The 21,123-nt window shown below is 39.9% G+C and overlaps 1 protein-coding gene across 9 annotated transcripts in view; it reads left to right on the top strand.

Moving 5' to 3' along the window:
• Nucleotides 1-570: 570 nt before the first annotated feature.
• The window catches only part of CUL4A (cullin 4A), a 33,817-nt gene continuing 13,264 nt past the window's right edge, over nt 571-21,123 (top strand). For 2 of the 9 annotated variants that reach the window (XM_066313762.1, XM_066313766.1), the window contains exons 1-10: nt 571-819; nt 1,321-1,436; nt 4,699-4,803; nt 6,851-6,919; nt 8,646-8,719; nt 10,109-10,271; nt 11,987-12,076; nt 12,517-12,599; nt 15,640-15,707; nt 18,824-18,942. In XM_066313762.1, coding sequence (XP_066169859.1) covers nt 648-819; nt 1,321-1,436; nt 4,699-4,803; nt 6,851-6,919; nt 8,646-8,719; nt 10,109-10,271; nt 11,987-12,076; nt 12,517-12,599; nt 15,640-15,707; nt 18,824-18,942 — 1,059 coding nt within the window. In that variant the 5' untranslated portion in view covers nt 571-647. Of the gene's footprint in view, nt 820-1,320; nt 1,437-4,698; nt 4,804-5,038; nt 5,342-6,850; nt 6,920-8,645; nt 8,720-10,108; nt 10,272-11,986; nt 12,077-12,516; nt 12,600-15,639; nt 15,708-18,823; nt 18,943-21,123 lie in introns of those variants that run through there. The other 7 variants (XM_066313759.1, XM_066313757.1, XM_066313761.1 and 4 more) reach the window with 6 other exon arrangements.

The following is a 21,123-nucleotide window of genomic DNA, read 5'->3' as shown; positions in this document are numbered from 1 at the left end:
CCCGGGAGAACGCTGGAGGCTCGTCTCCCCTCCCTCCTGCGCGCGTGGAGTGCTGGAGAGGGGTCTCGGTGAACTTGAGTGGAAATAGTTGAATTGAGCATTAAACTCTCGAACAAGTTGACTGCTGAGGGCACTAACGCCAGGGAGACGTGTGAGACAAGGACACGCTCCGTGCTCGTGCGGACTGGGCTCGGTTGAGTTTGGGGGGTGCCGGTGAGCAGGGCGCGGGCGGCCCCTCGGGATGGTTTTGGGCGGGAAGCGGGGCTGTTCCTTGGCTTTTGTTCCGGCCGCCCTTCGGCGGGTACCAGCAAACAGAGCCAGGGTAAGCAGGGGGCTCCGAGGGGCTGCGGCCGCCCGCGGGAGGCTGCCCCGGCCCGGGAGCCATCTTGTGAGCAGGGCTGGTACTGGCCGAGCGCCGCGGGCCGCCCGGGCTCGGGAACGGACGCGAACCTGCACGCAGGGCGGGCGGAGGTGGCCGGGAGGCTATCGGTGCCTGCCGCCTCGGCGGGACTTGGCAGCCGCCCGTGGGCGGTGGGGGAGGGCGCTGGGTGGTGGCGGAGGAGGAGGAGGGGAGCGGAGGCGGAGACCAGCCGGCCCCGGCCCAGCCCAGCGCGTTGCCCCGGCCGGACACGGCGCCCGGGGCGGAGATGGCGGACGAGCCGCAGAAGAAGCCGCACTTGTCGGCCTTGGTGGGACACACGAACGGGCTCACCAAGCCCGCCTCGCTGGCTGCCACCGCCACCCGCTCCACCGGAGGGGGAGGAGGAGGCGGAGGCGCGACCGCCTCCTCCAAGAAACTCGTGATTAAGAACTTCAGAGGTGGGTACGGGGCAGGCCGGGCCCGCTGTCCTGGCAGGTGCGCTCGGCCCGATCTTTGTTTACTGCGGCCCCGGCCGCTCCCCGCCCCTTGCTGGCGGCCGGGCCCCGCCGCCCTATCGGGCCGAGGGCCGGCTGCCGCGGGGCTGATAGCGCTGCCGGCGCCGTGCCCGTGTCAGGGCTCCCGGGGACACGCGTGGGGCTCCGTGCGCGGGGCCAGCGGCCGGAGGCGGCGGGCAGAAAGCCACATTAGTGTCAACGCTGATTAAAGCCAGGCGAGGGTGGTTGCCTCGCTAAAAGTAACACGGGCGTCCAGCAGCAGCCGAGGGGTGAAGCGCGTGGTGTAAAGGCTCGGGTGGAATTAGTGACCCCTCTGAGTGCCAGAGTTACATGGCCAAGAGCGGAGTGGCTTGGCAGAACTTGATGGAGCAGCAGGGAAGAGAGACATTGCTGCAGGCTCCCGTTGGGTGGCCGGTTTTAAACTACCTGTGTCTTCCTTCACAGAAAGACCCAAATTACCAGAGAATTATACTCAGGATACCTGGCAGAAACTTAATGAAGCGGTGGGAGCAATACAGAGTAGCATTTCTATTAAATACAACCTTGAGGAGCTCTACCAGGTAAGCCACGTAAGATTTTGGTATCAGGTATCTTTTTGCAAATAAACTGTTCAGCATAACGTATGTTGATTTGTTAAAAGCTGATTGAATACTTAGCTACATACTCTGTCTCTAGTCAGTCTCTGTATATCAGTCCTCGGAGAGCTCCCAGGATTTGGGCCCATGAAAAAGCAGTTTGTTGGGAAGCACAGAAAGCTATTCCTGGGCAGGGCTGAGATCTAAGTCTTAGTATCTTCAATACTCTGCCTACTCAGCGTGCTGAAAACAGGATGTTATGCTAACAGGGTTATTAAGTGATATATTTTATTATGATTTTTGTACGTTTTTGTTCAGTATGGTTTTTTGTCGGTAGCAATATTTTGCTGAAATGTTTGATATTATTAGGTTATAATGTTACACTTCTATACCTTTTGGGGAATTAAAAGAATCTTGATAGAGTAGGCAACAAACTGTCATTTTGCCCACATTTCAGATTACTAATGCATCTTCCTAACAATTAGGATCTTAGTTTTTCTGTTCAAGTGGTGAAAAAGCATTTTTGGAACTACTGGAGCAAGGGCTAGGGAGGGTAAAAGAGAGATGGACTCCTGAGCCATTTCTCTCTGCTTTCTCCAGTTATGTAGTTTAGTTCTATGTTATTTTAGGTGTATGTGCTTTTGGAGTATTTAACTCCAAAGTTAAAGTTGAAGTAGTAGCTTTTTTAGAGCGATTATGTTATAAAAAATTACTTATGTGTTAAATTATGCTACATAAGTTAGTTACGAGTTTTCAGTGGCTGCAGGTGTTTGATCTGCTGATTGATGTCCTTGCCAGACCAGGACTGAATACATTATTATGTGCACCTAAAATTTTCTTAATGTTAAGTTGAGGTGCAGAGGGGAGACTGAGAGGAGAAGGCCAGTAGTCTGTACTTGGTCCCTGTTCAAGAAAATCAGGATAGGTTTCAGAACTGACTGTACTTGTCTCTTTAGTTAGGGAATGTACTATGTGGGTCTAAAATGGCTGATTATGTAAATGTATATTGACTTAATATAATTATTGCCTTTAAATAGAATGCTTGGCTGTAATGTATTTACCTCTTAATACTTGCACATTTGCAGAGTTTGAATGGCATAATGCATTTTATTGTTTTAAAACCAGCATTCTAAAAACCCTGTCTAGAAAAAAAACAGCCCACAGATGCTTTGAGTGTTACCTAACTTGTTTTCAGAGGCTCAGAAATTATATTACAGTAATATGGCTATGAAATCACTAGGGTACATGCCTGAGTTTTGGCAGAAGAGGAGAGATATTTCAGATAAACTCTGAAGGGAGAACTGTACTGCTTGCTGTTTCTCTTTGCCTGCTTATTTGTGAAAACTGTGTGGGGCTGGTCAAATAATCCGTAACGCAGCAAATCAGGAACGTTTCTGCACAGTGGGTGGTGGTGCTCAGTGTGCATGTGCATAGACAGGTACTTATTCTCCTGCCAGAGGAATAAAAGATGAGATTCAGCATCCATTGGAAACCTGATCTGTATTTACAGATCATTTTAACTGCCTGTTGGTGAGCACCGAGTCATCCACGGGGGAAAATACCTCTGGGTGCACCAGTTCTTAGTATCAGGCCTTTTTGGTGGGGGGTTGTTTTTTTTTTTTTTTTGAGTCTTTATCTGATATTGGGGGGGGAAGTGAGAGGCCTGCTAGAGTTCAGAGAACTCAGCGGGCTGATGTACCAGCCTGCAGCTGAACCTTCTGATTTATTTATTTAATTTGGCACAGTGGCTGAGAAGAAATGGAAGAAGAACAGTGATGAGGCTGTGTGGGAAGCCTGAGGGATACTCCTTTCCAGGCATTAGAGGCAGCATGGAATCAGGCATGGAGGTGCTTGGCAGAAATGTAGTCAGTGAGCAAATGGGAGGGTGGCAGCCAATTTTTTGTGACTAAAATAAAAGTGATGTCTGGGATTGGTGGTAGATTGCACAGATTTTGATAGAAGTAGCTTGTATTTGATGGGATAGAGAAAGTGGGGCAGTACAAAGAATTACCAAATGAGGAGTGAGTGATAAAAATAATGGAAAGAGAAAATTACCTTTGCCAGCGAGGTCCTAAATAACCTGAAGTGGGGCAGCATTGCCCTCCTGGAGGACATAGAACAGGGCAGTGTAGGAAGACAGTAGAGCAGTGAAAGAAAAAATTATGAGAGTCCTGACTAGACTTATATTTGGATGGGTAGATGGGAGTGGCTATAACACTGTCTGCAAAGTAATTGTCTGAATACTGTTTGTTGCAGGTTATCATTTTACTTACCTTAAGGCCAGATTAAAAACATATTATAGGCACTGTGTTATAATTTTGTTTGGTTATTTGCCTGATTTAATGTTGCATCAAAATAGTGTAGGTCATTTTTATGTACATTTAAATAAAATTAGATTAGGTAGGTTAGAATCCTCTTGAGCACAGGAAAACATTATTGGGTCAGTTTTAGTTGCCCAGGTGGCATAGTGCTTTAAAGCCTTGGTAGTGTTATGTGCAGTATTGCCTCGTAATATAACGGCAGTTGATATTATTGTAGTGACCACCAGAACATTTGGTTTGGGGCAGAACTGGCCTCCTTAGTTAACTGAGGATAAATACTTAACTAAATCCTCTGAGCTCCCAATAAATCAGTTCAAGTCTTTATGTAATGGTTAATGTGGGGTTGGTTTTGGGGGTTTTGTTATTGTTTGGGGGTTTTTCTTAGTTTTTTTCCCTTCAGTTTATGTACCTTAGCATGAGTGTGTGAATCAGTGGAAATATTTTGGAAGAAATAAGTTGATAAAAAGACAAGAAAGTAGCTATACTCATTTACCATTTAGACAGAGTGGTTGAAATGTCTACCTTAAAGTTATTAAGAAATTAAAATATGTGGTATGATTGTGTTCCTGCTCCAAAAAATCATTTGTGTGCATGCTGAATGACGCACAAAATGGACTTTCTGGAGGAGTTCTACTGCTGAGCAGTATTGAAGGGGGCAGAATTCTGGTAGTGTTTAACAGCAAATCTGAAATATGACCCAGACTGTAATGGTGCATCTTGTTTGTGACACAAAATCTAGCAGAATGAGAGGGGACCAAATTCACAAAGGACACCTGTAGTAATTTTTCTACATAATTTTGTTTTGATGTTTTGGTTTTGTACACAGCTTGAGCATATAATGCTGGGTTTTTTTCCTTTGTCAGTCTTAATTACACAGACACAAATTTCTTTTTTTGTCTCATTCATGATCCATTTTTGGTTTTTAGGCTGTTGAAAATCTCTGTTCCTACAAAGTCTCTGCTACACTGTACAAACAGCTGCGACAAGTCTGTGAAGAGCACGTGAAAGCACAAATCCTTCAGTTTAGAGAATATCCTTTTGTCATGCACAGAAGTGGTTAGAATGGTTAGTTTAAATCAATATTTCTTAAAACAAGTCTGCAAAAATTGCACCAGTAATTGTCAATGTGTTAAAGAGGTTCTTTGCTTACATATTCTTAAATCAGTCATAGGCAATTTTAGTCATCTGGGTGAATAATTTTTGTGTATTGATGTGTAAAATGCTAATAAGAATTTGTCATTTTAATAAGGATGCAAATTTTACACTAAATCTAGAGAATGTCAACGGCATTATGAGATTTCTCAGCAGGTATGAATTTCTGTGGCAGGTGAGTAGTTGTGATGCTTATGGCAGCAATAGCTTAAAAAGAACCACAGTTACTGTCAAAATCAATAGAATTTTCAAATATATTGCACCCGTTTGACCAAAAATAACAACAACAGGTCAACAATGATGTATTACAGAGGCATTCAACAAGCCTTCATGCATCTTATGTGGACCATGGGAGAGAGCTCTAAGTTCAGGAGATCATTTGGCTGTCTTGGGATGCATGGAGGATGAAATTTTATGGTAAATTTCCCCATCATTTAGTAAAGTTACGTTACTGGACTTGTCTTCTAGCTGAATGTGCCTGTAGATCTTCTGTGGACACCTGGCTGTTGCCAGCCCTGTTTTCTGAATCCAGTCAAGCTTTGCATGCTGATAAAGTGCTTTATGTCATAGGTGTCTTTTGTGTAATAGCCACAGGGTCACACTTGCTGGAGCAGCAGATGAATAGTCTGTGTCCACCTTGCAGTCCCCATGTTCCTGGAAAATGCCTTAGCCAGCAGATGATGGATGGACCGTGCCATACTGAACAGATACTACAGCACTGCGGCTGCTGGCATTGTTTACCAGCTCTCTGTGGATTTTTTTAGCAGAAAATGATAGAATAAGGTACAAAAGATAAGATAAAGTAGAAAGAAACCAGGGGCCAGAGCCCAGAACGAAGGTCCTTTCCAGGTGAATGCTTTAAATGTGCTCTGGATTGTGACTCTCATTTTCTTGGTTTGCTGCATTCCCCAGGTAGGTGCCTACACTCAGAATGATTTGGGGGTTTTAATGGTATGTAGCACCAGCATGGTTTTGGGCTGTGTGATTTTTGGGGGTTTTTTTGTAGGTGGTTTGTTGGGTTTTCTATGTCATCTGGCTTCTACATAGCACATCAGTACAGTAGTCTTTAACATACTTGGTCTTTGAGAACCAAATATTGTAGTCTTCTTTAAAGCACCGTACAACCATCTTTTGCATTCTTGCTTTTTCAGACTTTTGGTGATGTTATGAAAAATGTTCTAAAACTAATGTTTTCAAACTTTGCTTTCACCTCGCCCTCTTGACAGGGTGATGGTGGATTGGAAAGTTGAAAATTTAATATTTTACAGATGTACCACTTTATATCCCAAGGACATGAGATCAGATTAATAGATTTGGCTAGAATGAGTTGCAAGTGATAATGTGCAGGTGAGGAAGGTAAAGCCTCATTAGATTTACTTGTGAGACACATGAGGATTCTATAATTTGTAAATAACAGGTGGATCTGTTGTGTAATGAAGAAAACTCTGTAGATTACTTAGGGTGACCTGGAGATGTATATGAAAAGAGTGGTATTTGGATTTGTTGAGGATTATTTAGAACTGTAACTGCTTTTAAGAGATTAGGGTCACTCCTGTTGTGCACAGTGTGAACTCATTAAATAAACGAAATAACCTCTCCATCCCTCTCACCTCAGTTGGTGACAAATGTGTGTTTGATGCTGGTGGGATTTCTTGTTTAAATCTATATTAAGGTTACACGGTACAGCCACTAGATGGTATTACTGAAGAGCTGTTAGTGTTATTCCTTGAAAAACACAGGGAGGCCTTTTGGAGAGCTGCCAGCCACTGTGCTGGGCAGCTCTGCAATTAACAGTTTATCCCTGGCAGGCACAGTAGCATTGGAATATCCATGGAGCAGCTTTGCCTAATGGCTGGCAAAGATCATCTCCAGAATCTGGCCTCTAAAGATACTGGCAAACTAGTTTTCCTTAATGGGTGCTGTACAGATTCTCTGGATAGTCTTTTATTTTTAAAGAAGATAAATAAATGCTGGCAAGATCATTGCAGACAAATGGTAAGTTGAATGTTTGTTCAGAATACATATCCTTGAGGTGTGAAATCTGGCTAAAATGAGTTTGTCATAGTTTTAACTTGGGACTGCACTGCAGCTCCTCCCAAGTTTTAGCATTGCTTTTCGCTTTCCCCTTGGCTGGCTGAGGGAACTTCTGTTGTTGAAACGTAGGTTCTGTTAACTCTGACTTTCATAGGCTCATATAAGGTTTGAACATCACTCAGAAATACATTGACACTTGTTTTTCTTTAGGTGGAAGGAAAAACTAACCAAGAAATGGTGAAGCCGTTTGCTGTTCATAATTTTAAGTAATTTAAAGAGTCTTTGCTTTTAGACAGCTCCAAGAACTAGGTTAGCTTGTGACTTTTTTTCCCAAAGCAGAGATGATTATCCTGTCTATTAGAGCTAAGAAACAAAGGATGAAGAACTGAAGCTTGCTTTCTGCCTTTTTTGTCTTCTACCTCCATATTGATTTATGTGACAGAAAAAAGTCCTCTCTGAAATACACACTATGAAAACTATGCCTTTAAAAAGGTGTCATTTTAATTTCAGACCAACATTTTACAATGAATTTATTGTATTGTCATTTAGCTTTGCCTGCAGATGCCTTATATGGTTGAATTTCTATTTTCATTCCTCAATCCACTGTTCTTTCCTCTCCTGTGAGGTTTGAGCAGAGGTATGTGAATTTTATCTGAATTAAAAATGGAAGGTGGTAGGGAAACTATTTGAATTCAGCAGTCTGATGAAAACAGAGTTGAAGATACTGCCTTTAAAAATGTAGTTAGCCTGAACCTGTGTTTTTGTAAAAGGGCTTTTGCTCTGAACAGTTTGTTTTAATTGCTTCTAAGCTTTTTTTTTTTTTCTTCCTTAAAGCAACGACCTGTAGCAAGTGGCTTTCTTGCCCATGTGCTGGGTTAGCACTTGGTGCTATTTAAGAAAAAAAAAATCAACCTTGCTGTTGTTTTTCTTTAATATGCTTGGCCAGAAGCTGTGCCAGCTTGAGAATTGCTTCAGAGGCAATGCAATCTTTTAGGGAAGGAGTAGGTGGACTGCTGGGAATAGAAATCTCTATCTGGCCTGGGGGTGAGCTACTGACATCCGGAGTTACGCTAATGCTAAACTGAGAGTTGGGCAGTCTTCTTATGAGCAAAGTTAAAAAAGGATTTTAAATGTAAAAGTCTAGTAAGCTACAAAACCACCTCCTCCTCCCACTTTTTTAATTTAAAAAATAGGTAATATATTTTTATACCCTCTTTCTACTGTTGGATTTAATGTATCTCTATTTTTTGTATGACTTTTGGCAGGTAACTTTTATTATGAAAAGGTCTGTTGCACAGCTTACTACTGTCTCTGCTTAAACTGTTTTTTGGGGTTTTTTTGTTATTAAAGAAAAAAAACATGGCAGCATGCTATTTCAGGGTGTTTACTGAGTGTATTGGAGGTACTGTTGAATAGCTTATGTATATCAGTGGTATAAAACTCCTAACACTCCTGTAATAAAACTGTTTAGTTAATGGTTATGAATTTAAAAACTGTCTTGGATGTACTTGGGAATACCACCAATAGTATTAACTTCAGTAAATTGCATACCCGTGGCTGTACAAGTCACTTTGAAAGTTTAAAATACCTACATCAGTAAATGAGGTGATGTAGTTTTTCAGAAGTTGTTTTATAATTTAAAATATCACATGGAGGTGAAGAGAAATATTTTCTTTATATATTTCAGATCATGATCAGAAGCATTTTCTTATTTCTGGATCGTACATATGTCCTTCAGAATTCAGTGCTTCCTTCTATATGGTAGGTATCCATGTAAGTATTCCTATAGTCTTTAGGGTGTTGACATGCTATTATATTTGCCAAGATTGAAAATAAATTTTTCACATTACATTAGAGCTATATAATAGATCCCTAAAATTTTGTGTCAGTTTATGGAAATGCATGTGTCAGCATATGCAAGTGTCATGTCCTCCTTCCCCAGGAACATTCACTGTCAAGTGGGGGTAAAAGAAGATGGTCTGAGAACATGAGCTTAAAAATTAAGGCATATGTGTAGCTGTAGTTGTCAGAGCCTGGGTTTGTGGGACCCTCCTCTTGACTGCTGCCTCCCACCTTAGCACTGGCCCAGCATTACTGTAGGTGCTCCTGGTTTTGATAAAATTCAACATTCAGCTTCCTGCTCTGTATTTTTAAGTAAGTCAGATACAGTGACAAGGTGCAGATTATCTTTCCAGCTCTGGTCACTTGATGATGCTTTTGTACTTCCAGCCCCCATCTTTTGACATTCTCCTTTAAAGCATCCCCCCTGAGGGGCATTTTACATCATTTCCCCAGCAAATATACCCAAGCTTTGCCAAAACATTCTGGTATTGTTACTTTATTTAAAGTGCTGACACTGCCCCTGCCCCCCCACCCTCAAAAAAAAGTAAAGTACTGAAGTAAGAGCATGTCTTTTCCCTGCCTGGCTGGCTGCTGTGCTCTTGTGAGTTCCTCAGGCTGTCTGAAGAGCCTGGCATCTTTCTCCAGCCTCTTGCTTGTCCAGTGGACATCTTTTGTTCCTAGCTTCAGCAGTTTTCCTCCAACTCTTTGTATTAGGCTTCCTTTTACTAAACATTGTTGATGAGGTATGTTCATACTTTGTCTTATTTTTCTCCCACTGGGAAAATTCCTTTTATTGAAATCCTGATGAATGTGAAGAAATTGGAGGTAATAAGTTTTATGTAAGATTGTTCAGTTTTCAGTAGTTAACAATTAGCTGCTTCATGGCGTAGACACAATATTTCTCATCACTTAAAATGAATCAAGAATCTGATAGAGGTGATAAGATCCTAAAGATACAAAGAATTCCTACATTTGAACAAAACTTAAAAATTACATGTAGAATGTCTGATCCAGGGAATCTTAGGTTAAAGTATGTAATCAGATTTTTTTTAATATGCAGAGAAACTTACAGTCTATTATGTGAAAGTTGGACAGGCTGGTAACAGTTCTCCACTGAAGTGCATAGCTGTTGTAGCATGTGATCTAGTATTTTTAGGATGATTGTTACGGTTTTGCTAGAGGACAGTGTCAAAGAGAGTATAGACACCATTGATCTTTTTCTGTATGATATATATGCACTATGTATTTTAAACATATGTATGGTTTTTCAAAAGAATCAGCAGTGACTAATTTTCAATATTCACATAGGGATATGGGGCTAGAGTTATTTAGAACCCACATCATTAGTGACAAGCAAGTTCAAACCAAGACCATTGATGGAATTCTCCTGCTGATCGAACGAGAACGAAATGGTGAAGCTGTGGACAGAAGTTTGCTGCGGAGTTTGTTGAGCATGCTCTCAGATTTGCAGGTGAGTACAGCCAAACTCACTAGTCACAGCTTTGTTTAGAAACACAGTGTGGACTGCCTAGGTCGTGTTTTGTACAGAAATTGTTCATCTGGTAAACGTGTGTAAAATCTTGCTCTTACATTAGTATGATTGCCTCTTCTTTACCCTATGTGCAATCTTGTACTGTTTTTAAATGAGTCCTCTTTGCCTGACTTCCTTAGCAGAGGTAATGGCCTCAGATCTTAATAGGTTTACAGGTCTTTTAATATGTGCAGTATTTTGTCTGTCTGAATCTCTCATTGTCTCATCCTAGTGCTAGTTAAATGTAGGAACAGAAAAATCCCTTTCTGTCACTGTAAAAATGTGTCACTTTTTGCAGTCCAGATCTTGGGTCTGTATTACAAAAACATCACTCTACTGGCAACTTCTTAGGAATGCTGAGGATAGAATGGGATGCCATGTTAAGGCCAAGGTTTTCAGATGGATCATGTCAAGCTGCAACTCACTGAACTTTCCATGAGCAGAGATAGTAAGGAACCAAGGAGCCTGAGGAATGCTATGCTTCTGACTTCCACATAGGTTGTCCTTGAGTTAAAGTTTCAGCTTTGTGTGATGTGCAGTGTAGCTTCAGAGCTATCCTTCAATCCCAAAACCTGGTGAGGTTGCTCCATTTCAAAGTGACAATACAGCATTGCAAAACTGGCTGAAGTATTCAAAGAGTTTGAAGAGGCAGACTACATTAAAAAGCCCTTTCTGGTTAGGCAGCTTACCTGTTTTTCTGGCTTTCATGTTAATCCTCTTGACTTTAATCTGTAGCTTCTTTCGTCATCCCAGAAAAATTAGTCTGTTCGAGAGAGAAGCCATTGAAAAAAACCCTAAGCTTTTGAAAGTGATAGAATAATAGGATGGTTTGGGTTGGAAGGGGGCTTAAAGATCATCTAGCTCCAACCCCCTTCAACTAGGAGTCCTTAAGACACAAAAGGTGGTCAGATTGTAATGAGTTTTACATCTCTGTTATATGTTTTCGAAGAAGTCTTTTTTTCCACCACACTCAGGAATTTTCTCACTTTCTTTTCACTGTACCTCTGTTTACATATTAATTCCTAGTTCAACTTTTTCATTATGTACTTGTCCTTTCTGACTTACTTCCTTTCTATAATAAACTGTTAGTCATTTTGCAGAAGCTTTTTAATGTCTCTGGTTTTGGTGCCCTTTTTTACACACCTTATTTGTTCCGTGTAGAAAGAGTTCACCTTATTTGATACAATTCATTTTTCCTGGGCCACTGAGAGAAACCTGAAGATGTGTTACTGAGCATATTAATATTTTACTGATGAGAATTACTTGTTTTGTGCCAATGTTTCACTGGTTGGAAGAGTTTTTTTCCACAGAAATATCAGTGGAGGTTTAGATCTTGGGTGGATTGGATGTCACTGCTGTGCTGTGATGTCATGTACTGGTGTTGGGCTGTGTGCCTTAAACAGAGGCCTGTTAATTTAGACTTTTCAAGCGGTGATGACTGGGAAAAAAACATTGCTGCTCTGGGAAGTCACTTCTGGTCTCAGTCTTTCTGAAACCGGTGGGGAAACAGAGAATTTGTTAATGTAATGTTACACTGACATTTCTCACAGCTGTGTACATCCTTAAAATTTTACTTGCCCTCATACAACTGACAAACAAAATATGCTACTGTCACTGTGAACTTAATGTAGTAACTAAATTGATTTCTTGAGCAGGTTTACAAGGAATCATTTGAACAGAGGTTTCTGGAAGAGACAAATTGTTTATATGCTGCAGAAGGCCAAAGATTAATGCAGGAAAGAGAGGTAGGTTCATATGGTAGATGATTGCTTTTATGTTAGTTTTATCAACTCTGGGATTATATGGGAACTTTGGTAGTGCCATGGTGTCTTAATGTCCAGTGAAATTTACTGGCACACGGGTGTTCATGTGTTTTGATAGGACCATGGTATTGTATCAACAGGGAAAGCACACCCCAGGTTGTCATGGAACTTGATAGATAAAATTATGCAGTAACCCAATAACATGTTTGTAGCTAAAGTCAAACTATACAAACTATAATACGTTTAATATGAAGTAACGTTTATTAATAAAAATATAGATTATGTAGTGCATAATGACATTCTGGTGAAATAGTCCTTTCCAATTCATGTTCTCTTTGAAAATGTAGTTTAATTGTCATGGAACAATATTAGGTGCCTTTCATACCTTTATAGTTGAACTGGTCATTTTCTTGTCTTGTTAGGTCCCAGAATATCTTCACCATGTTAATAAACGTTTGGAAGAAGAAGGAGACAGAGTAATTACATATTTAGATCACAGCACACAGTGAGTACAAAGTTTATTCGTTTTACTGTCAGTCAAGCATTCTTCATAAAGCAGTATGATTATCTGTGGTTGTAGAGACACTGAGATAATCTCTTCATTATCTTACAGTTACTGTCTTGTTGAGAGTGCATGTGAAATAGCTTGTTTTTTTAAGGATTTCAGTTTTATCAAAAGTTATTTCTTTAAAATTACATTTTCAGTAAGAAAGAAATTTAAGAGATATTAATTGTATATACTGCAGTTAAAAAAAATGGTGTAAGAGCTCAAATTTCCATTATCAAAATAGCAGCTGATTTTAGCCATTCATGTACTGATAATATCTTTAACCACAAATCCCTTGAGGGAAGGAAAAACTCATTAGGAAAAAACCCAACCAAACAAGCAAAACCACAGACAAAAACCCAAACAAAACTTGAAAAAACCGAGAAGAGCAGAGGACACGAGTATCATTTGTAAACAGTCCAAGGTTTGAGCTTAACAGTACATCAGTGGCTGTCAATATACTGTGTGAGGTAGCTTGTCCTATTTTCATTTGGGTTTTAAGTAATAGTTTGTGTTTTGCAGGATTAACACATTCCTGCAGATACTGACACACTGCATAAATCCAAACATAATTTGTCCTGTAATAAGCTATTGCTTTCTTCTTTAAAAATGTGATGTTAAATTTATTGAGTTTTTGTCTTCTGGAGGATTTATTGGCATTTCATTTGGTGTCAAAAGGATAACTGAATAAAATCTTTTTAACATACTGTTTTCTTCAGGCATTTTATATAGATGTATATATATGCATGTTGTGTGTCATGGCATGTACTTGAGCTTGGATCTTCTTCCTGTTAATGCTGATTGCAGGGTGACTAGCTTTTTCTGGTGAAATCACTCTTATTGAAATACATGGAACTATTTCTGTTTATAAAGTTATAGCAGATACATGTATTTATTTACTGTTTAGGTTAAAAAACCAGATGGTACCATTACATTTTCAGTCTAGATGGACATCAAGTATTTGCATTGAATTTCGCCTTTAGTTAAAGGTTTAGAAACCTACTTTTAGAAGGGTTCACAGTTAATTTCCCTCTCTTGCATTAAGAAACAGCAGTTCTTAAAATTAGAGCACTTGAGTTTTTCTAGGGTCATACTGTTTCTGTGTGTGTGTGCATGAAAGCAGAAAAAAGGATGCAATTTTTGGCCTGATCTTGAGATGGAAGTGATACTTCTAGGACAAAATGCATCATGTGAAACACCATTCCAAATACTACAAACAACACCTGGAAGTGTGGTGTTGCAACCCACAAAGGGCTTTCAGCCCAGCAGTACATGCTGTTCTGGACAGCTGACCAGATGAAGCATGTCTACTTGTCAGTCAGTAGATGACCAAGGTACATGGCTTTGTGCTCATACAGAAGGTACTTTCTGGGTCCTTCCTTAGTCAAGATAAATAGTCATTTTGTTCACTTGCCAGGGTGTAGTGCTTTGCCTCCTGGCCTCAAGGAGGCAAATTGTCCCCCCTTCTACCATACTCTGAATAGGTCTTCCAGGGCAAGTGGTGATACTTCATACCACGCTCACTCCTGCTGTTGAGAGAGCTAGCAGCTGCAGATAGCAGTAGTTGGAAATGGCAGGGCATGTGGAAAGTACCATGAAAATGGCTGTGTGTTAAAAACAAGGGTCTGTCTGAACAGTATTTCATGTTCACTTAATGACTGCTGAAGGGAACAAATAGAGGAAGTGTATGTGATGCCCTGGTGTCTGCCTGTTTTTCAGCTCAGTGTATTTTCTGAACCTACTGTGGTATTGTGTCTTTGTATCTCTGGAACACTTGTAGTTCTCTCATGGGGATTCACATCAGCTTTTTTGTCTGTGCCAGGCTTTGGCAAAGCGTTCCACAGGTGATTAAGTGCACAGCCACCAGGTGATGAAGTGCCTCCTTTTAGGTCTGGTACCCAGTAGCATCACTGATAACTTTTCTTTTCTTTGCATGGACTGAGGTTATCTGTCAGTTCCCTTCACCCCTTTCTTGCCTGTTAATGGTATCCCTAAGTCATCTTCTTCCCAGGAAGAAGAGTCTTGACATGGACGGTTGTCTCTCTTGTAGCTGCAGCCACATATTTTCATTATCCTGTTTCCGTCTCTGAACTTTTCCCAATGAAGGACCAAAACTGGTGTGTTGTGTGGAGGGTCAGGCATGTCACTGCTGGGCTGTTTGAGGCAATAGTGTATTAGCAAAGGTACACTTCCATTTTAGCAAAAGTGTATCCTCCTACAGGAAAGGCTTCCGTCAATCCAAGTTGAGCACATCTCCTTTAGGAAATCTCAATTAAGGCTTTGAGAACCAGATTTATAGAACTTAACTCATAAAGATATGGTTGGTCTTATGTTGTTCCATTGTAAGCAGGGTAGAAGTTGAAACATTGGAATTAATTTTGCCTTTGCGCTTCAGGCATTTATTTTATCTTTTAGGTGATGAAAGATGTAAGGGAAAACTTCCCACTATTTTTCAGTCTTGACTAAAATGAATGTCTAAATGTAAAAAGTAGGGAATATTCAAGGACAAATTCAAAAGTTTTTGCAAATTTATATCTTGTGGCTCTAGCTCAATTTGTGCTTGTATACGTACATATCAAAATCAGCTGAAAATTTTACAGTTAGCTGATTTTTGAACATAGCTAGTCTGTATTGTTTTGGTTTGAAGTTCAAGCCTTGAAGGTTTTTTGTTTGTTTGCTTGTTTGTTTCCAGAATTCAGTATGACTTTTTTTCTAGTTATACTTTTGTATTGACTTTTGCAGTGTAAGCATCTCATTTCTACTGTGTAAGGGATTTAATTTTATCAATTTTTTTATTTTTATTTTTTAATTACCTACATAGTTTATTGTTGTCTTATATCACATGATAGTTTTTGTCTTAATTTGTAACCTCTAAGTTAGAAAATTGTTGGAGTTTTTTGCATGACGATGGAGGTTATGTTGGTTACAAATACACTGTGACAGAAGGCAACTCCTTTCTACTCTAACGCTTCTAATATGTTTTTCTTGCCTAATTCAGGAAACCACTGATTGCATGTGTGGAGAAGCAGCTACTAGGAGAACACTTATCAGCTATTTTGCAAAAAGGTATTTCTTTAATTTTAATATAACCTTTGATTAGCAATGGATTCTCATTCTCTGCGATAGCTATAAATTCCACAACTTTTACTGTATAAGGTATATTAGCCATGGGGAAAACTTCCACAGACACAGAAGGCAAATCCTGTGATTGTTACCCTCACTGTGACAAGTAAATGGTATATTTGAAAGAAATGTCTAAAATCTAATTCTATATTTGTAAAGGTTACTAAGCCGCTAAATCTCCTTTGACTTGCAGCAGTGGGCTTAGGAATTAAACCTCTGGAACTGCTTCTTTCCTAGAATTACATAAACTTCTAGATGAGAGCTGCAGTTACTGTTGTAGCTTTTTTGTGATAATCACACAGCTCAAGTGCAATAGTTTCACATATTCTCATGATGGTGTAGTTTAAGAATCGTGAGGTACTGGAACTGGCAGCATTTGAGGCAATGAGTTTTCATATGCCTTTGTCTGCACTTTACCTTTTGTCTGGTAATTTCAGGTAAGAACTTAGGAAGTCCTTATTCAGACATTAGCGTGTTCAAATTGCCATTTCTTTGTTCACTTAAAGTTTAATCTCTCATTTTTCCCTGAATTTCTCGGTTTGTTCAGCATCCTCTGATCTTTTAATACTTGAAATGATCTTTTTCCTTCTTTTCTTGCAGTAGCCGTATTTTAGGTTTAAATCTAGCAAATTGTTCTTCTGTGCTTTCTTTTATGTTGCAAAACAGATGTCCCTGGTTATCTGGTATTTTTAAGCTTCATCACATCCATGTTTAACACTTTGATGTTTTACATACCTTCCTATGTCATTTTGTCCCTTCTAAAGATGACTTATGCTCACAGTTTTCTCTCAACTACCATGGGAATAAGTTGTTTCATTATTTTGAATACATTTGTAGAAATAAGCTTGGTCACTTTGTCTTAGCTATTCTTAGACTTATAAACAGAAGGTAAGAATAATTGTCTTGCTGGTACATGTCAGTTTTGCTTGCTCTTTAATTCAAGTATGATGAAGTAACTTTTCCAGTGATATGCTTTTTTATCAGGTGGCTTGAACAGGAAGTATGTGGTCTTGTTTTAAACTGAACTTTTTCTTGGTTTACAATGTGTGTGAGAGATTTTTACATTTTTCTATCTTTCTGATTACTGTGCTTCTCGACTCAAGTATTGTTGGCTCAGCTTTTGCAGTCTGTCTCCACTGGAAAAAAAACAGTTTAAAAAGCTTCCATCATCACTTGCTTAGTTTTCTGTATTTGTTTGGTCTAGGACACATTTTGATTTGCTTATGGCATCTTAGTATTGTGTTTAAGTAGAAGATGTGACCTTTTGTAGGTTTTCTTCATTAAGTCAAGGATTGTGAAGTAGTCAGTTTGATGCAGGAGAAAAAAAACTTAAAAATGCAGGGTCTGTATAAGAAACCTTTTCTTCCTTCTGTTAGGATAACTGCTATTGAGTCATATCTAGTGGTGGGCGGGTTTTGCAAGTAGAGTAGATTTTTCCAAGGCTATGGCAGTGCATTCTGGAAGCTCTGAGGAAACCTTTTATCAGAGGGCTTTGCTGCATGTCCTTTTCATTTGTCAAATTTGTAAATATTTTTTCGGTCACACAGCTTATGTCATAGAAGGAGAGAAGGCTATATTTCATGATCTAGGTTATAATAAAGCAGAAAGTGTATTGGTGTCTTTAAATGAATAGGAAGTAATGCTTGAATGGGATGGGCATTTTTTAATTAAGAGAGCTGGGGTTATTCAGCATGGAAAAAGAGAAGGCTCCCAGGAGACCGCACAGTGACCTTCCAGTACTCAAAGAGGGCTTACAAAAAAGAGGGGGCAGATAGTGATAGGTCATAGGGGAATAGTTTTAACTAAAACATGAGAGATCTAAGATGAGATGTTAGGAAGAAAGGGTGGTGAGTCACTGGAACATGTTGCCGAGACAAGCTGTGGATGCCCCATCCCTGGAAGCATTCAAGGCCAGGCTGGAAGAAGATGTGAGCAACCTGGTCTGGTGGAAGGTGTGCCTGCCCACAACTGGGGATTGGGACAAGATGATTTTTAAGGTCCCTTCCAATCCAAGCCCTTTTATGATTCTTTGATTTCCAGGATTTTAATTCCATGTTCAATGAAAAGGGAGCACTAAACCCCCCTGTATTTGAGACTCTGTAGTCTGTTTTTTACATTTAAAGTATGTCTATTCTTCTGGTACCTGAGAAGTTTTAGGAAATCTCAAAATAGCAGGCAGAAGTTAACCTAACATCATTCCTGAACATTGTTTGCCTTTCTGAATATGCATGAAAGTTACAATATACACTGGAAGTATTTTTAAGCTGAAAAATATAGTAGAATATGGGATAATTTGGTAGCGATTCACAAATCAGTGTTTTATATCAGTTAAAAATGGGCATTAGTGAAATATATTTGGTGAAATAGGACAGTTGTATAGTGTCGGCTACACTGATGGTGCAAAATGTGAACCTGTGTAAAATAAAGTGCCTTTCCCCCCCCACCATCCCCCCCCCCAAAAAAAGTCATCAATCTTTGATGCTGTGCTCTGTTATTACTAAGGGCTCTGTAACTGTCACCAGACCGTGTACTTCTGATTGCACTGGAACTACATCTGTCATACTGTCAAATGGAAAAGTGTGTGTGAAGTTATTTGCTTGTTGAATTCCTTGGGCTTAACTTCTCCATTGGCTAGCCCAGAGCTTAGTCTCATGTAGAGTGAATTGACAAAGCAGAAGTTGCTTAAAAGGAATTTCTAATTCTCTGTTATTCCATTGGTAGGAGTGTAGAGTGTTCCCAGCACATTCTTAATCTAAAAACATGGCTCACCATGCTCCACAGAAACAAATCTCATGAAGTATTTATCATTACTTTAAATTTAGGGCAGTTTACTTAGCTACCTGTTTTCTTTAGAGATCACTGATAAAACTATACCCTTGATGTCAAGCTCTCTTCATAACCATTCTGCAAAAGGCTTATGATTATCACCTGGCTGGAAAAGTATTTCAGTTGAAATACTAGTATATTCTCTAATTGATATGTTCTCTAATATATTTCTAACTCTATGTATGCAACTGTATTCAAATTTGCTCTTTTTTCTAAATTATTTTTTTTTTTAGGACTTGATAGCCTGCTCGATGAAAACAGAATATCAGATTTGACTCAGACATACCAGCTGTTCAGCCGGGTGAAAGGTGGGCAGCAGATCCTTTTGCAACACTGGAGTGAATACATCAAGGTATTTCAAAGTTCTGTTACTAATATAAAAATTTATGCTGTTACAAATTTCTTCTGTCAAAACAAAGACTAGCATAGAGGTGTATCACCAGATTTCTGTTTTAAGTAAATATGGGGAGGGATGTAAATGCTTCTGCCTCAGTAACAATCACATGATGAGAAACAATAACGCCTGCTTTGAATTTAAATTTCTACTTGGAAATTGCTTTCCTTGTAGGGTTGAACATTATATAGGGTGGTTTTGGTTGCATTGCTTTTATATAGAACCATATGCACATGTGTTTAGACTATACTGGACTGTACTATATGTTGTTTTGCTGCAAATAACTGTTTACGTACCTGCAAAACCAGTGAAACATCAGGTTTCTTCTGCAGCTTAGGCAGTGCTACTCATAACCAGCCTACAACAATGCTGATACGTATTAAAGCTGTTGGGAAGGGTATGCTCCTATTGAAAATAATCCATCAGTTGTATTTATTTGCTTTGGGTTTGGTTGTCAGGCATAATAGCCATATAGTATGCTGCCCCAGAGAGCTTGCCCTCTAGTGCTCTTGCAAGATGAAGGCAGGAAAGCTTCACAAAAGATTTTTCTCCCTGGAGTTGACAATTCTCAGTGTCATGGCTCTTTCCCTGAACTGCCCATGTGTTCAACCTTCAGGACTAAGTGCACAACATGAGTTAATTCTAGAAGAGCCTTTTCTGCACTCCTGTGTCTGGAGTTCAGCATGATCTACCAGTGCTGCAGCTCATGGGAGTGGAACATAGTTATCCTCTGCCCCCAGAACAGAGATGGAGTTTACTCTTAGGGTGTTGCCTAATTGAATGGTGGTGCTGTGGCTGAGGAGGATCATCTTCCTTTCTCCCAGATAGTGCTCCTCACTTAATCTTAGTGCTGCTTGCCACTCCATAGATTCTCCTGTGATGTTTTATCACAGTACCCGGGCAAGGTCAGATTAATCTCAGGTTTCGTGAGCTAAAGAGACTCAGAGAAGTCCAGGTACTGGTCCAAGGAAAGAAGCAGGAGTTCAATATGGGTAGAAAATAAGGACAGGAAACTTTCCTTTCACAGCAACAAGTTGCTAAATTAGCTCATCATACCCTGTATCTCACAGAATCACACTTCTTAATGGCTTTATGTACATACTCTAAAAACCTAGAAAACCTTTTCTGTAGTGTAATTAAATCTCCTCCTGCCAAACATTCTGCATGACAGTAAAGAGAGGCTTCAAGAACTCGCAGTGTTTATCTTGTGAGCCAGGTTACTGTGGTAAGGATCTCTGATCCATTGTAGTTACCTTTTTTGTGAATTCAGAGGTGCCATTTGGTTTTTTTGTACCTCAGTTTGCCGTTTGCAGAATAGGGGAAATATCTGCAATTTATGAATATACCTGACAGAGACTGAGAGACACCCAAATGCTGTGTTAATGAGGGAGAAATTCTGACCAGTGGAAGATCTGATGGACTAGGTGATAATCAGAGGTCTCTTCCAGCCCAGACTGTTCTGTGATTTTGTGATACAAGAATTGAATCTAAGGACCTTGGGAGCCTTCTGTTCCGCTTTACTCTGAAATGGTACTTGAGAGAGATCTCCATGAAAGATGACAGTGGTTAATTAGATAATGCAGTGGAAATTCTGAGGCTGGAGAGGGATTTCCCCCTATCTCTTTTACTGTTGTTGGCTAGCATACTTCAGTTGGTGAAAACATACCAATTGAATACTGTTTTGCTTTTGCTGTGCAGATGTTCCTCTTTCTCACCTTGGAAAACTGATCATTCTGTCCAGGGCACTGATCAGTGTTACTAAGCAAATGTAGATTGTCCGGTAGGTGAAAATCCTCCCATACAGGGTATTTTGGTTCAGTAGACAAATGATGTTCTATCTCTGAGATAATAAATTTAGGAACAGAAAGAGAAAATCAAATCTGTGTCCACTGCTTATGCATGGGAAAGTTTTGTTTCCTTGTAAGTTAGCTAGGATCATTGTGGTTTAGATCCCTTGATGAAAGAGATGTCTTAGTGGGCTGAGCAGCAGTTAATTTTTTTGCTACCTGTTTAACCAAGGAAGCTCTCCAGGGGGTTTAAGAAAAAGAGTGCAAATTTTCCTTTTTACTTAACGTTTCTGAGGCAGTTTCCATTTAATTTATTTTACATTATTCATGGTTCTGTATCTCACTGTAAACC

Source organism: Sylvia atricapilla, chromosome 2 (genome assembly GCF_009819655.1).
Source record: "Sylvia atricapilla isolate bSylAtr1 chromosome 2, bSylAtr1.pri, whole genome shotgun sequence".
Classification (NCBI taxonomy): Eukaryota; Metazoa; Chordata; class Aves; order Passeriformes; family Sylviidae; genus Sylvia; species Sylvia atricapilla.
The sequence above is the reverse complement of the archived record's forward strand: the minus strand, read 5'-3'. Positions and strand labels throughout refer to the sequence as shown.